The 12,223-nt window shown below is 50.3% G+C and overlaps 1 protein-coding gene across 1 annotated transcript in view; it reads left to right on the top strand.

Annotated features, from left to right (window-relative positions):
- LOC8030997 (diuretic hormone receptor) overlaps positions 1–12,223 on the top strand; it is a 275,430-nt gene that overhangs the window by 107,086 nt on the left and 156,121 nt on the right. Inside the window, exon 2 of the mRNA XM_042293803.1 lies at positions 4,203–4,416. Coding sequence (XP_042149737.1) covers positions 4,206–4,416 — 211 coding nt within the window. The 5' untranslated portion in view covers positions 4,203–4,205. The remainder of the gene's footprint in view (positions 1–4,202; positions 4,417–12,223) is intronic.

Raw genomic sequence — 12,223 nt, 5'->3', positions numbered from 1 at the left:
TCTGGTGCCGCGTCTACACTGGCGTCTGACAACGCCTGCTAGTCGTGCGAGCAGACGCGCGGCAGCCTCTGGCGTCGTCTGCTATATCACCGCCGTCTATTGCCGCCTGCAATGCCCGTGAGACGCAGACGCGAAAGCCGCGCGTCAGCGTCCGTTTTCGCCTTCGTCCGTCTGCTATTCCGCCGCCGTCTAAAGACTTCTGCAACGCTCAGAAGACGCGATCATAAAAGTGGCGTTCCAGCGTTTCATCACACACGAGCCGCGGTCCAATACAAGCGTCTGTCAGCGTCTATCTATGTGCGTAATAAACAACCGAGAAAGCTAAGAACAAAAAAAAAATCAACAAAATAATTATGCAGTTTTTCTAGCTTTACTGTTTTTATTAGTTTTTTTTGTTCTTTCTTTTTTTACATGGCATTCGTGAGCAAGGTGAGTGAGCGCCATAACGCAGAATTAAATGCAACGTAAAAATATTCGTTTTGATAGGCCAGGTGCACTGAAAAACTTGAGAGCTACTTGCCTTTCGAAGCGAAATGACAAGAACAAGCCTTGGGGGGCTAGGCTGGACATTTACATGTACATCCTAAAAGGCTAGGGAAGTGACGCATAGACGTCTGATTGGTGGAGATAATTGTCTGTACCAGTCAGAAGACATGACGGTACTTTCATGACCTTTTAAAAAATGTACATGTAAATGTCCAACTTAGTCCCCCAGGACTAACTTGATACGAACCGAACGCCCGATTGCCTATGGACAAAATGGCTCGCAAAATCTTAACTGTGCATACGGTATCTTCTCAGTACTATACTCCGCGACAACTTTTCTTGGCAATGCAGTGGAAGGTACAGGCCCGCGTCCCCTCTCCCATTTTGAGTGGACGCAGGCTCTCCTCCTCCCCCACTTCCGGGGAGAGGAGGAGAGCCCGCGCGCACTCAAAATGGGAGAGGGGACGCGGGCCTCTACCTTCCACTGCATTGCCAAAAAAAGTTGTCGCGGAGTATAAAACCATGGTTTCAAAGATGATGGTTGCACAATTCACGGAGCAGCAGGGCCGCTTTAACGAAAACCAACATCTTTGTTCGCAGTCAACGCGCGCAGACGAACAAATCAAGCGAGATCCAGCAACGTAGTTGACGCGGGGCAGTAGGCTTAGGCCAGTCCCGCCACGAAAACAAACACCCTGACAGCGCTTCTGAATGCGCGTACTTGCCACAGTAGCTTGCTGCAAACTAGATCCGTTGAGAGCTTTCTCTACATACCTTGATGAACGCAGAACGAGTCGCACTCCTTTTAAGTAAACGAGGTCAATGATTGACGCTCGTTGAGCGCGCCACAAACGCCGACAGCCATGTTTGTTAACGTTTGAAACCGAAACGAAAAGGCAATCTCGAAATATCGTTGAAGACAATAATAAGCCTATCTAAAATTTTTGTTTCTCAAATATAAAAAAATAGCCGATTGAAATACTATTTGGGCACGGAAACCCAAATTTACAATCAACCTTTCACACGTCAATCATCTCTCCAGCCAATGAGAGATGTACGCACCTTGTAAGCACAGGGCAGGGCTTAGCGGGCTGTGAACTCCTCTCTCCTCATAAGTTGTGTCAAGCAACGTAAATATTGTAAAATAAATGATTTTACTGCTATCTTTTTCTTTTTAATATACGTGTATCTTTAAAATAATTTATGTTTTTCATTCCAGTGTCTTTTTAAAGGCCCGTTCACACGGTTGCGTTCGGAGCGACCACTACGCTTACGAACGAATGCAACCGGTTGGAACGAGTTACCGTAGCAACGAAGCGCCAAACGGTCGTTTCGTTCGTGTTCGTTCGCAACGCAAGGACTTGAACCGGGATGAACTTTTTTGTTACGTTCGGAAACGACGGGAGCGACAGACCAATCAAAGGTCGAAGACAGCTCGGTCGCGCGCGTTGCATGCCGGTCGTGCCGGGCTCCTTCTATCTGCAAACATGGCGTCAGTGGTGATCGTCGACTTGGACGGCGTGGTGGAAGCTCATCGTTCCCCGTAAAAGCGCTATCCTTTACTGTGAATTTTCATCGTGTGTCGTTATGATAACCCAACACGTACTAAAAGGGAAGATCCACCTACTCGTGCGGCGATCTCGTGGCGGCCCTCTCAAGACAGCAGAAACGCCCGTGCCGTCGTGTTTGTTTACTTCGACTACAGTGGTGCTTTCTTAGCATTTGTGTCCTCGAACATTACCCGGATTTCTTTTTGGCGCATTCCATGCGTGTGCTCAAGTTCAAGGTATTGCTGGTGCGTACCGTTTAAAGGATGCGAATTTTCACACTTTTTGATCACCCGAAAAAGGGGATTAGTGTTAACAATCCTGAACGCTCGCAACGTCTGTCAAATATTTCTACGTTGCAACATCGCTGGTAAGATTACATCGTCTTTTGTAATCGTAGAAAAGGCGTGTGGCGAGATTTGTACTGTTGGCAAAGTCGTGTATTAAAGTCGTGATTGTGCAAGACGGCGTACTGCATATTTTTTTTTTTAATGCACTACCCTGGAAGCGTATCCTGAAAAAAAGAATAATAAATCTTGAGGTCATAGAAGACGGTCTGTTTATTTTCTGTTACGCAAGTGCGTGGCAGCACGTCCCCTTCTTTTTAGTGGCACCGCTGAAACAGCAGACGTCAACGGAGAGGCGGTCGCCGTGCTGCCGACCCGCTGCGGTTGTTGCGGTTGTAGCAGGAGTGTACGCGCGGCGCAGAGCGATCGTTCCGGTCGCTCCGGTCACAACGGACGTAGTCGTGGATAACGGGTTCGTTTCAGATGTCTAAACCAGCCTTTGCAAAGCTATTGTAGGCGGACAGCAGATCTTCGTGACTGTACACCGTAGCCGAAACCTCGGGCTGCTCCAGTGAGAACCCCGCGTCGGGCCGTCCGCCATGTTTGTAAGCGTAGCTGGGTTGCTTGCTATTGGCTAGGAGGAAGAGCTGAAGCTCGTTTCTCATTGACTGTTGATTCGTGTGGTTGCATGCGGTTGCATGTGTGTGTACGCGTCGCGCACAGTTGTCGTTGAAGTCGCAGCGGTTGCATTCGTTCGTAAGCATAGTGGTCGCTCCGAACGCAGGTGTGTGAACGGGCCTTAAGTCTCTTAAGGCCCCGTCTCTCGAAGACTTCCGACGCCCTTGAGGTTAAGCTAAAACCGCAGCAGTCACTGCTCGTAGATCAAGACACCGTGTTCGCTGCAGTCATGATGAATGAATTGAAGGGTATAATTCACATGAGGAAGAAATTTCTCCCTTTGTTCCCCGGAATGCGCATCACGTGATAACAACGTCACGCTTTTGCGCGGAGCCTCGCTGTCGTAGGCATCCCATAGGGATAGGGGAGCTTTTGCTCGGGGTGCACCAACACTCCCGCCTTGACGTGGGACCTCTTTGCAATTGGCAGTATTTTATTCGCGTGTCTGGTAATTTTACATCCTTTGTTCAGCGAGATGCCGACGGTGGCATCGGGATCGCCTAACTTGTTGTGGCTCGCACTGTTGCTCTTGTCGTCCGAGGCACCCGAAGCGGTCTTCGATATTCATCGATGCCACCCTAAAGCCGCTCCTCGTACAGCTGGTTTTTGATTTCGCTTCCTTTGCGTGGCATCCACCCGTTCGAGAAGCAGCTTTCGTTTAGCCGGAAGCAGTTCGTCGTCTTCTGCTCCTAAGAGCGCTGCTGCCATAACCGCGTAACGCCCTTCCATGTGCGCCTCCATTTTTCTACTCTCTTCGGCGTGCAGCCAACCCTCTTGTCGAGAGTTCCACCGTTAAATGCCTCTGAAAACAGCGACCTCCCTCTCGGCCCCCCGTCGTTGGTGTTAATGCTAGAGTCGGGGAGGGACTTCCGCTGGTTCCACCAAACACTGACGTGACGCGCATCCCTAGCCGAAAGCATCCCTTGTGTGAATACCCCTTTGTCTGCGGGCAAGCCTCGAGAATGTTCCAAGCATATGTTCTCTTCGTACGTGTGTAGGCTGGGAACATGCCTGCAGACAGTTTTTGTTGGACCAATGTGACCGTCGAACACCTCAGACAGTGTCTGCAGGTTGTCTTTTGTAGGGTGTTTTAGCGGTGTGATCGCGACTTCAGGGATCTCCCGAACACTTTCGACGCCGTATAAACATCGATGACGTACTTACTGTCTCCTTTATGGTTTGCTCTTCATCTTTTCTCCTCCAGGCAATGGCCAATGAGGCCCCTCAGTCCGAGGCCGCCGATGGCGCCGCGAACGAGACCGAGTTGCCCGAACAGGTGCTGTTCCGCTTCGTCACCGCCGAGGAGCCGATCTACGGGAACACGTCCATGGCGTCCCTGCTGGCCAACGCCACTTCTGCGCCCACAGTCTCCGCCGCCGAGTTGCAGTGCCTCCAGGCGGACGGAAATGGAACTTCAGGTAGGGACCCTGTCTGCTCACATCAGGGACGATCGCGACGGTACAACGCGGGGTTATTATGTGCGATCTTCTTGGTTCGTAATTCTTTCTTCTACGTTCTTCCTGGATGCGTTCTCACAGGCTGCAGAACGGTAGCAGTAACTACACTCAGAAACAAACCTCCGTGCGTTCCCGCAAAAAACGCGGGCAGTCAGTCACTGCGAAAGATGGAAGAATCCCATCACGTTCAAATGCTCCGAGTATGAAACCCGAAATATCCTATGGTAAATGATAGAAAGAAACCTGATGGTCGTGGTCACCGCAATTTGGTGAATAAATTCTCAGGCAGTGGGAAATTGCTCTCCCTAGAGGGCCAAGCCTCTGATTCCTCTGAAGGACACCAGAAACTTAGGCAGTGCAGTACGACTGCTTGTTTGAGTTTTTTTAACGTGCATCGCAGGGTAGCGATCTATGAACACACGCCGGTACGATGCTCGTCCTGGGGCTCTAAGTTGGTAAGTTCGACACTCGGTGAGAAAGCCACGCGCGATCGCCGACAGCCGCGATCGGCCAGCGCCAAGGTCAATCGCGACGCTGGCCTATTGCAGCGGCTTGCGATCTCGCCGACTTACTGGCCGAGTGTCTGGCTTGAAAATAGAAACGGGCACGGGTGGCGATTGAGCCCAGGATTCTTGAGTTCTGCAGCGCGAGTTTTTGTTCCTCGTGGCCCGAACTTCGGTGCATTACCCCACTCCACCACCGACTCCCTCGACAAGTCACTCGCACCAATAAAGAAAGGGCAAAAGTGTGATATACCGCTCGCGTATCTCTCTACTATTTATACAGATCGAAGGAAGAGCGGTTATTTGTGTTCAGGGTGTGTCGCGGGGCATTATCCGCTCGTCAGGATCGGGCGTCTTCCATTGTTGCTTCGTCTTTCCAGTTCTGAGCCTTCCTCCCAATAGAGGCACTTTGGCGACGCTTCTTTTGAGCTCCCGGCCGACTGTCCCTTTCCGTCAGTTCATTCTTCGGACGTCATAAAGGAGCGGACGTAACGCCCCGCAGCCCGCTTCGCCGCGCAATCACGCCTCTGTCCATTCTACTTTTACTTCCGAGTATTTGCTCGGCGCAAACCCAAGACGTACATGTGCGTCTGTTCATCTCGTTTTCTTGCTCGCTTCCTCTTTTTTTGCATTATTATTTCCTTCTGGTGAGAGCATTAATGTGCGTTTAATATTGTCCGCGAGTCAGGAGAAACAAAAAAAGCGAACAAACCCCCTCTTCCCTCGAAAAAAGAAAAATTAAAGAAATCCAACGACAAAGGCCCACCAGCGAGGTGCTTAGGAACCTCTAAATTCGGCGGATAAGACCCGTGGAGAAGACTCCATCATCGATCACTGCTGGCTCTTCGTCCTTTGTTTATTTATTTCCCTAGGGGCGATTTGTGTGTAAGACACACGGCCGAGCCTCGTTCCTTTATAGAAAAGCCAGCCGGGCCGTGAACGACCGATACGTTTAAATCTATGTATGGCGGCGACGGCGGCGCACTTTTGTGGCTGCCTGTTGGAAGGCCTCCCGGCAGAATACAAAAGTCTTACAATCGTTCGCGCTGCTTTTCTCGATCGGGTAGCGCGCGATGAAAAGCGTGTCCCCTGGATTTTGTAGCACAATCTTTTTCTTTCCTCTTTTATTTCCTGTTTTGTTCTTTTGAAAAGGGGGGGGGGGGGGGGTAATTGAAATTCAGAAAAGCTAGTTGATTGTATTTATTTCTAAATCGATCGTGCCGTTTTCGGGTTTAGTTGTAAAAAGAATGGTGCCATATTTTTCGAATCTTGGACGACACGGTGAATGAATCGTGGCTTACTAGTTGGTTTTTCTTCGAACCTCGGAGCTTGGCAGGAGCGGTCCTCGGGCCTTTCCGCTTCTCAGCGTAGATTTTCGCCGACAGCTCGACAAGCCCGGGCTGCGGCGAGTCCCGCGGGTATTAATATCGCCCTGCACGTAATCCCACTGCTGCCGAAAGAAAGACCCAGTCGCGAGGCAAGAAACGGGAACTAAACATAGCGATCGTAAAAGTCTTCGAGCCTAGCGCAATTTTACGTATACCTTCCCTTGCGCTGCCAAATTACCGAACCGAAATAAATTGGATTTCATCCGGAAAATAATTCGAGAAACTCAGATTTTGTTACACGCATTTCCGCTTCGTGACTCGACGAAACCTGCGACGTAAGAGGATACTGCATCCACGAATCGTGACGTAACGCCCTGTTTTTCGCTTCCCCTCCTTACCAACTTCGAGCCGCACTCGGAAGATGCGTCGAGCGACGCGACGCGGCCGACGCGACGTTAGAAGGCGGGACGTCAAAGAAGACGGCATCCTGACCCTGTTACGTCGCGTCTCGTTTATCGAGGGAGTTGCAAATTTCAATGCGGGGACTTCCAGAGGCGTTGTGTACGCTTTATCCTTCATAGCGCGAGCTAAAACTTTGTGTACACTTCTACGAGGAAGTCCTCTCAGTGGCTATTGTTCAGAATACGTAATTTATAGCAATCATGACTGGAACAATTCCGCAGACTCGCCCCCAACTTGGTTCTTTTTAGTGCGAAAGCATTAACTGTCTCATGGAGCAAACTGACGTCATCAGCGATGAAGCCGCGCCAGACGGCACCTAAACTCCCCTCTCCCAATGGAGCGAACTGAAGCCGCGATCTTATGGATAGGCACCCATTGGCTGGCGCGCGTCATACTTTCAAAAAACGAGGCTGCCATTGGCTTTCGCGCGGCCTAGTTCAAAGGGACGACACCAGAGAAGACCTCTCCATGGCGGTGCAGCGCACGCAGCGGCCCTAAAGTTCCTAGATAACAGTTTCCTACAAGTAGCGACATTCTTTGAAGCGCTGACTGCGTGACGGTGCAGGTTTTAGGAAGCGAATGGCGGCGCACAACAGAGGACTGGATTCGATGGTGCCATTTCGTTCCAGCGGAATGTGCTTTGTCATTTGTATTGGTTGTCGTTACTTGTAAAAAGAAGTATTGAGGGACTTTAAGCGGCCCGGTCGCTGGTAAGAGGTGCGGGCCTGGCCGCAGAGCCCGCTCGGTCAAACCCCGGAGGGGCTGCACAGCCGAGCTCAGCGCGGTGCGGTCACTGAAACGAGAGCGCGCGCTCGGCCGTCGGCCGCTACGTCGGCAGTGGCGAAACCTAGCCGTCCGCGCCAGTACGCCGCAAACGAACTAAGAGATCGGAAGAACGACATTTCTAATTACGCATTCACAACTCATAAGAAGTGCTTAAATGTCCTCGGAATTTTTTTTTCGTATTTTTTTATGTGTTTTTTTTTTATCTTGTTGCTATAAGTGCGAATGTCAGATAACCGTTTTACGTCCAATTCAATCCATCCGAAACAAGGGCGCTCGAAAGTAATTGAAACAAAAACGGCAGCGGGTAAAACTATTCTTCGAAACCGCTTACGGCCAAGTCACGAAGTGGCTCGACGTGGGAAGGTGTACGGCGGCGGTGTGCGTCGTCAGAGGGATGGAACGTCCTTGCGGCGGCGCTGCTGTCGGCACTGCGCTCGCGCAGACGCTTCACTCTTCCCGGGTGTAGTTTCTGCGCACGCGCAGTGCCTACACCTGGTGTGGGCGAACACGGGCGTGTTCGCAAACGGCGCGTTGGTGTCAACCAGAGCTTAAGAGAGGCGGGGCCAGGTGAGCCGCAGGCATCTTATTATCGCTCCGGAGCCAATGAGAATGCGCGATTAGCTAGAACGCCGAAGAACGAAGAAAGGAGTGTGCACATAATAGGCCACGCCCCGCGCTTCTTAAGATAGCTGTAAGTGCCCGCGCAATTAATCTTCGCGAAGCACCGGCAGACACTCGGAGGTCAGATAAAACCAAAGATGATATAGAAAAAGATGAACCAAGAGGTAGAGATAAAGAACATAAAAGAGGAAAAAGACAAGCTTGTGTTCCTACCATTATACAAACATCACGTGGAGCGTGAGGGCTTAGGGTGTCTCGAGAAAAATTTGCAATATCGGCCTAATGCTCGCAACGATCTAATGGCTTCGGCTCGCGTGCATAATAACTGCCCTGAGCCATTTTTAATTCTACCTCCATTTTGTTTGTTACTCTCTCGAGAAAACCGCCAATCAATCTGCTTCTTCTGCGGGGAGCATATCCGAAACGATATGCTAATGGCCTGTATTTGTGGGCAGTCATAAATGAGTGTCCGTGGCTGATGAACCCGTGGAGACGGCCGGCTTCCAAAACACTCGAGGGATTAATTAGCGCACGCTCGTCAATATTATCGTTCTCGCGAGACAAAAACTAGAGGCTCGTTTCGAGCGTGCGCAGTGAAGAGCGCCCTGGGGGCTAGAAAATACAACCGCCCCTATTTCTGACTCAATCCTCTTCAAACTAGTCATGCTCGCTAATTTTTTATTACCTGCTTCGTTATAACTACTCGCGGGTATGTTGCAGTCATTCAACGTGAACTCCGTTTCCTGCTTAGTATAAGGGCCCTACACTCCGTAACCCTACCCTCCGTTTCATACCTAGTGTAGGCGCTATTGATTGGACGCCATATTTGTGGCTGCTGTTCGGAGCGCATGCTCAGGAGGAGCTCACATTAATGGCTGCTACGACATCTCGATGGCACGGAATTCACGTATCGGAGAAACTGCGGAAGCTCACCACCAGCACGCGCTCAGCAGTCGCGCACACAGCTATGGCTGCCAGCGACGTTTTCTGTTTCCAGTCGTTCTCAGTCATGTAGGGTCCGTATCTAATATGAGGGACGAAATAAGAATAAAACATGTCAACCTGGAATATGCGAGAAAATATAGGTGAGGAAAAACGAGAATGTGGGACAATCACGCATTTTTAGCAAACAACTTCCAGCGGCGTGAAGAGATCCAAACGATGCTTTATCAAAAAGTCAAAGTCAAATTGGACGTTTAGTGATTTATCCAGCGTAAGGTCGGTCTGCCAGTGGGGGAGTGGAGTGGAGACCATGGTGTAAGATAGACAGGTGGTGAAACGAGAGCCAAATGAGCGACCGGATTGTGTCCCCCTCGGTTTTCTCTTTTTCTGTGGTGCCATCTATGTGGAGCACCACGAACTTTCACTCCAGGTGGGCAAACGCTGGCGACCGGTTAAACTGACGGAGAAGGTTCCTCGTGGATTTTCAATGGAAGACTGTCGTGTTCTCGGTTTATTTTGCGCACTCTCCCGTAAAGTTCCATGCAAATTCGATTCCAATTTTTTTCTTCTCGCCGCAGCGCCATCTGTCGCAAATCGGGGGTACCCGCAAGCCACCCGCGAGTAGACGAGTACACAATCCGGTCACGGCGCTGCGGTAGGCTTCTATGGGCCGTTTCCCCACCTGTCTATCTTACACCCTGGTGGAGACGAAGGCAGCCAGCTTTAGCTCTACCTATAAATCCTTCCAACCAGAACTCGGCGTTATGACATCTCCACCTCTCCCTCAGTTTCTCGGGGCATTCGCGACTCCGGAACAACGGACGGCTCCTAGTGGGAAAACGCTGAACTGAACGGAACAGGCATACTTTCACCATTTCTGGTTGTCCCTCGTAGATTCCGTGATTACACGTTGACGGCGCTTGACGCGATGGATCAGTTGTTCCGCTGACTCTGTTCTTAGTTGTTACTGTCGTATAAGCGTGTTTCCGAGGTCGCTCTGAACGCAACCTACGTTGCAGCAGGAACTAATAAAGTACGCAATTTTAGCGCACGCTAGCACTACATTTAGCACTTGCGTTAATGCACGCTACACAAGAGAGTTTTAAAATAGCGTTTCTCTACCCTGACGCAAAAGCCCGAGCATCTTGCGCTCGCGACGCCACCAAGATACAGTAACATTTTTTTTTTTTTCACGCACGAAATAATGTAACTTGAGAAAAAAGAACAAGTGTTTTTCTTTCGTTCGGAGTAACATTATTCATTTATCTAAATTTGCGAACGCAACGGGAGCAGTCTACCGGTCGTGTCCGCTCGCGTCGCCTCGGCAAGGAAGGTCTCCTGTACTGAGCTTCGGACACTGTACATTTGCCGAGAAACGCTCGCACCTCGCAAGCAGCAACTTGCCGGCGATCGTTGCCCAGCTCGCTAGGTCTTCCGAAACGTAGGAAAGCACAATCGTCCTGCGTTGAAGATCGCAGTCACGAGCGTGCAGCCGACGTCGCGCTCACGACGCCGCCAGAGCGGCTGCAACCGTTGTCTTGGGAGCCGCCATTTTTCTTACCTGCGCTCCTCTTGGCTTTAGCCAACTTCTCATCGCAAATCCTCCTTAGAGGAGCGCGAAGACCTTTCGCGTACGTACGCGCTCATTTTCCGAAAAATAACTTACGCTAAAAGAGCGCACACAAAGTGCAAAACGTATTTAGCGTTCGGCGCATGCGCAATGGCGACGACGCTATTTCTTGCGTACGCGTAGCTTTAGCGTACGCTGTTCCAAAACAGCCTGCGGCGCGTTTATCAACGTTTATCGGCACCGTCAAACTTCCATCGTTTCCCCGAGGAAGATCGAGTTTCAGGAAGCTCGCTTAGGCCGACGCTTCTTCGCAGGATTGAGACGTCGTGAATAAAAATGAAGGCAAACCATCCCGAGTTTTATGCTTCCCCACTGAAACCCTGTGCGTTGAGGTGGCACATGGTACGGCACGACATATCTAAGAGCGCCATATTTGCCCTACAGTGGTGACACCTATGGATCGCTGGAGTCGCGAGGAGTGGTTCGATCGTCAGTGACAGCTTGAGCAACGCGGGGCAACTCCGGAGCAAGGCTTATGAAAGCTCCGCTACCAATCAGGTTGCCAATCAGGCTGCGGGAGCAGAAGAACGCACAAGAACCAATCACGAAGCGAGGAGCGTTAACAAAATAGGCCGTACCCTGCCATTCTTAACCGTGACTATGGACGGTCGACGGAGAAGCCACATTTTCTCTCGTGGTGAGGGGTGCGGTCATTCCTGAGTCTCCCGTCGCCCCTTCATAATAACCCATGGCTTTCTCTCATTTTGTTCTTCTTTAGTTTCGTGGACGTCCCGTGTGCGCTCGTAATCCAGTCGTTGCTTTATGAGACAGAGACAAGGTCATTTCTGAGGCCGACTGCGGGATTAGGAGGGCAATAAGAGATGCACTGCAGCCGGCCCAAGCGGTCTGGCGGGATCGGGGAATCAAATGAGATTAGGAACCCCCGATCGCGGGAAGCTCCTTATTGCCGCGCTCTTAATTGCAAACTCTGCGCTTTATTTTTTGTTTTCCTCCCCTGTGACGTATTTGTCAATACGTCAGTCGGGTATGCGTTGTTTTCGATCGTAATTCATTATGCGTTTTATTCTTTATTTTTATTTTTATTTTTTGTTCATTATTTCCTTAATATTAATCTGCGCTGTTTTGTTAAAATTTTGGATCAAAACAACTTGGTACCCATACGGGCAATTAGTCACGTTAACCCAGCTGGGTCAAAATACTACGTTATCAAAAAAATCTTAGTAATGATCAGCGTTTCCAACTACGAAGCGCGTAGCGGATTGAAAACGGGATCAGACCTGCAGGAACCAAGCGAAATGTCATCTACGAATTGCCTTTTTGAGTCAAAATATATTTTAACTGTCGTGAATCGTTGAAACGACGCCTTCTGTAGATAGCCGCGATTGACCACTTGCGTGCTATGTGGAGAAGCTGATGCGTGGGAATTCGTGTAGTGCGTATACTAATGCCCCACTCGCACGATAAGCACAAAGGTGTGCCTTTACTACAGGTACCCTACCAGTCGGCGAGGCTCGTTTCCTGGATTCATTTCTGGC

The sequence above is a fragment of the Ixodes scapularis genome, unplaced genomic scaffold, assembly GCF_016920785.2.
Source record: "Ixodes scapularis isolate PalLabHiFi unplaced genomic scaffold, ASM1692078v2 PGA_scaffold5__190_contigs__length_132052651, whole genome shotgun sequence".
NCBI lineage: Eukaryota > Metazoa > Arthropoda > Arachnida > Ixodida > Ixodidae > Ixodes > Ixodes scapularis.
This window is presented reverse-complemented; position numbering and strand designations above follow the sequence as displayed.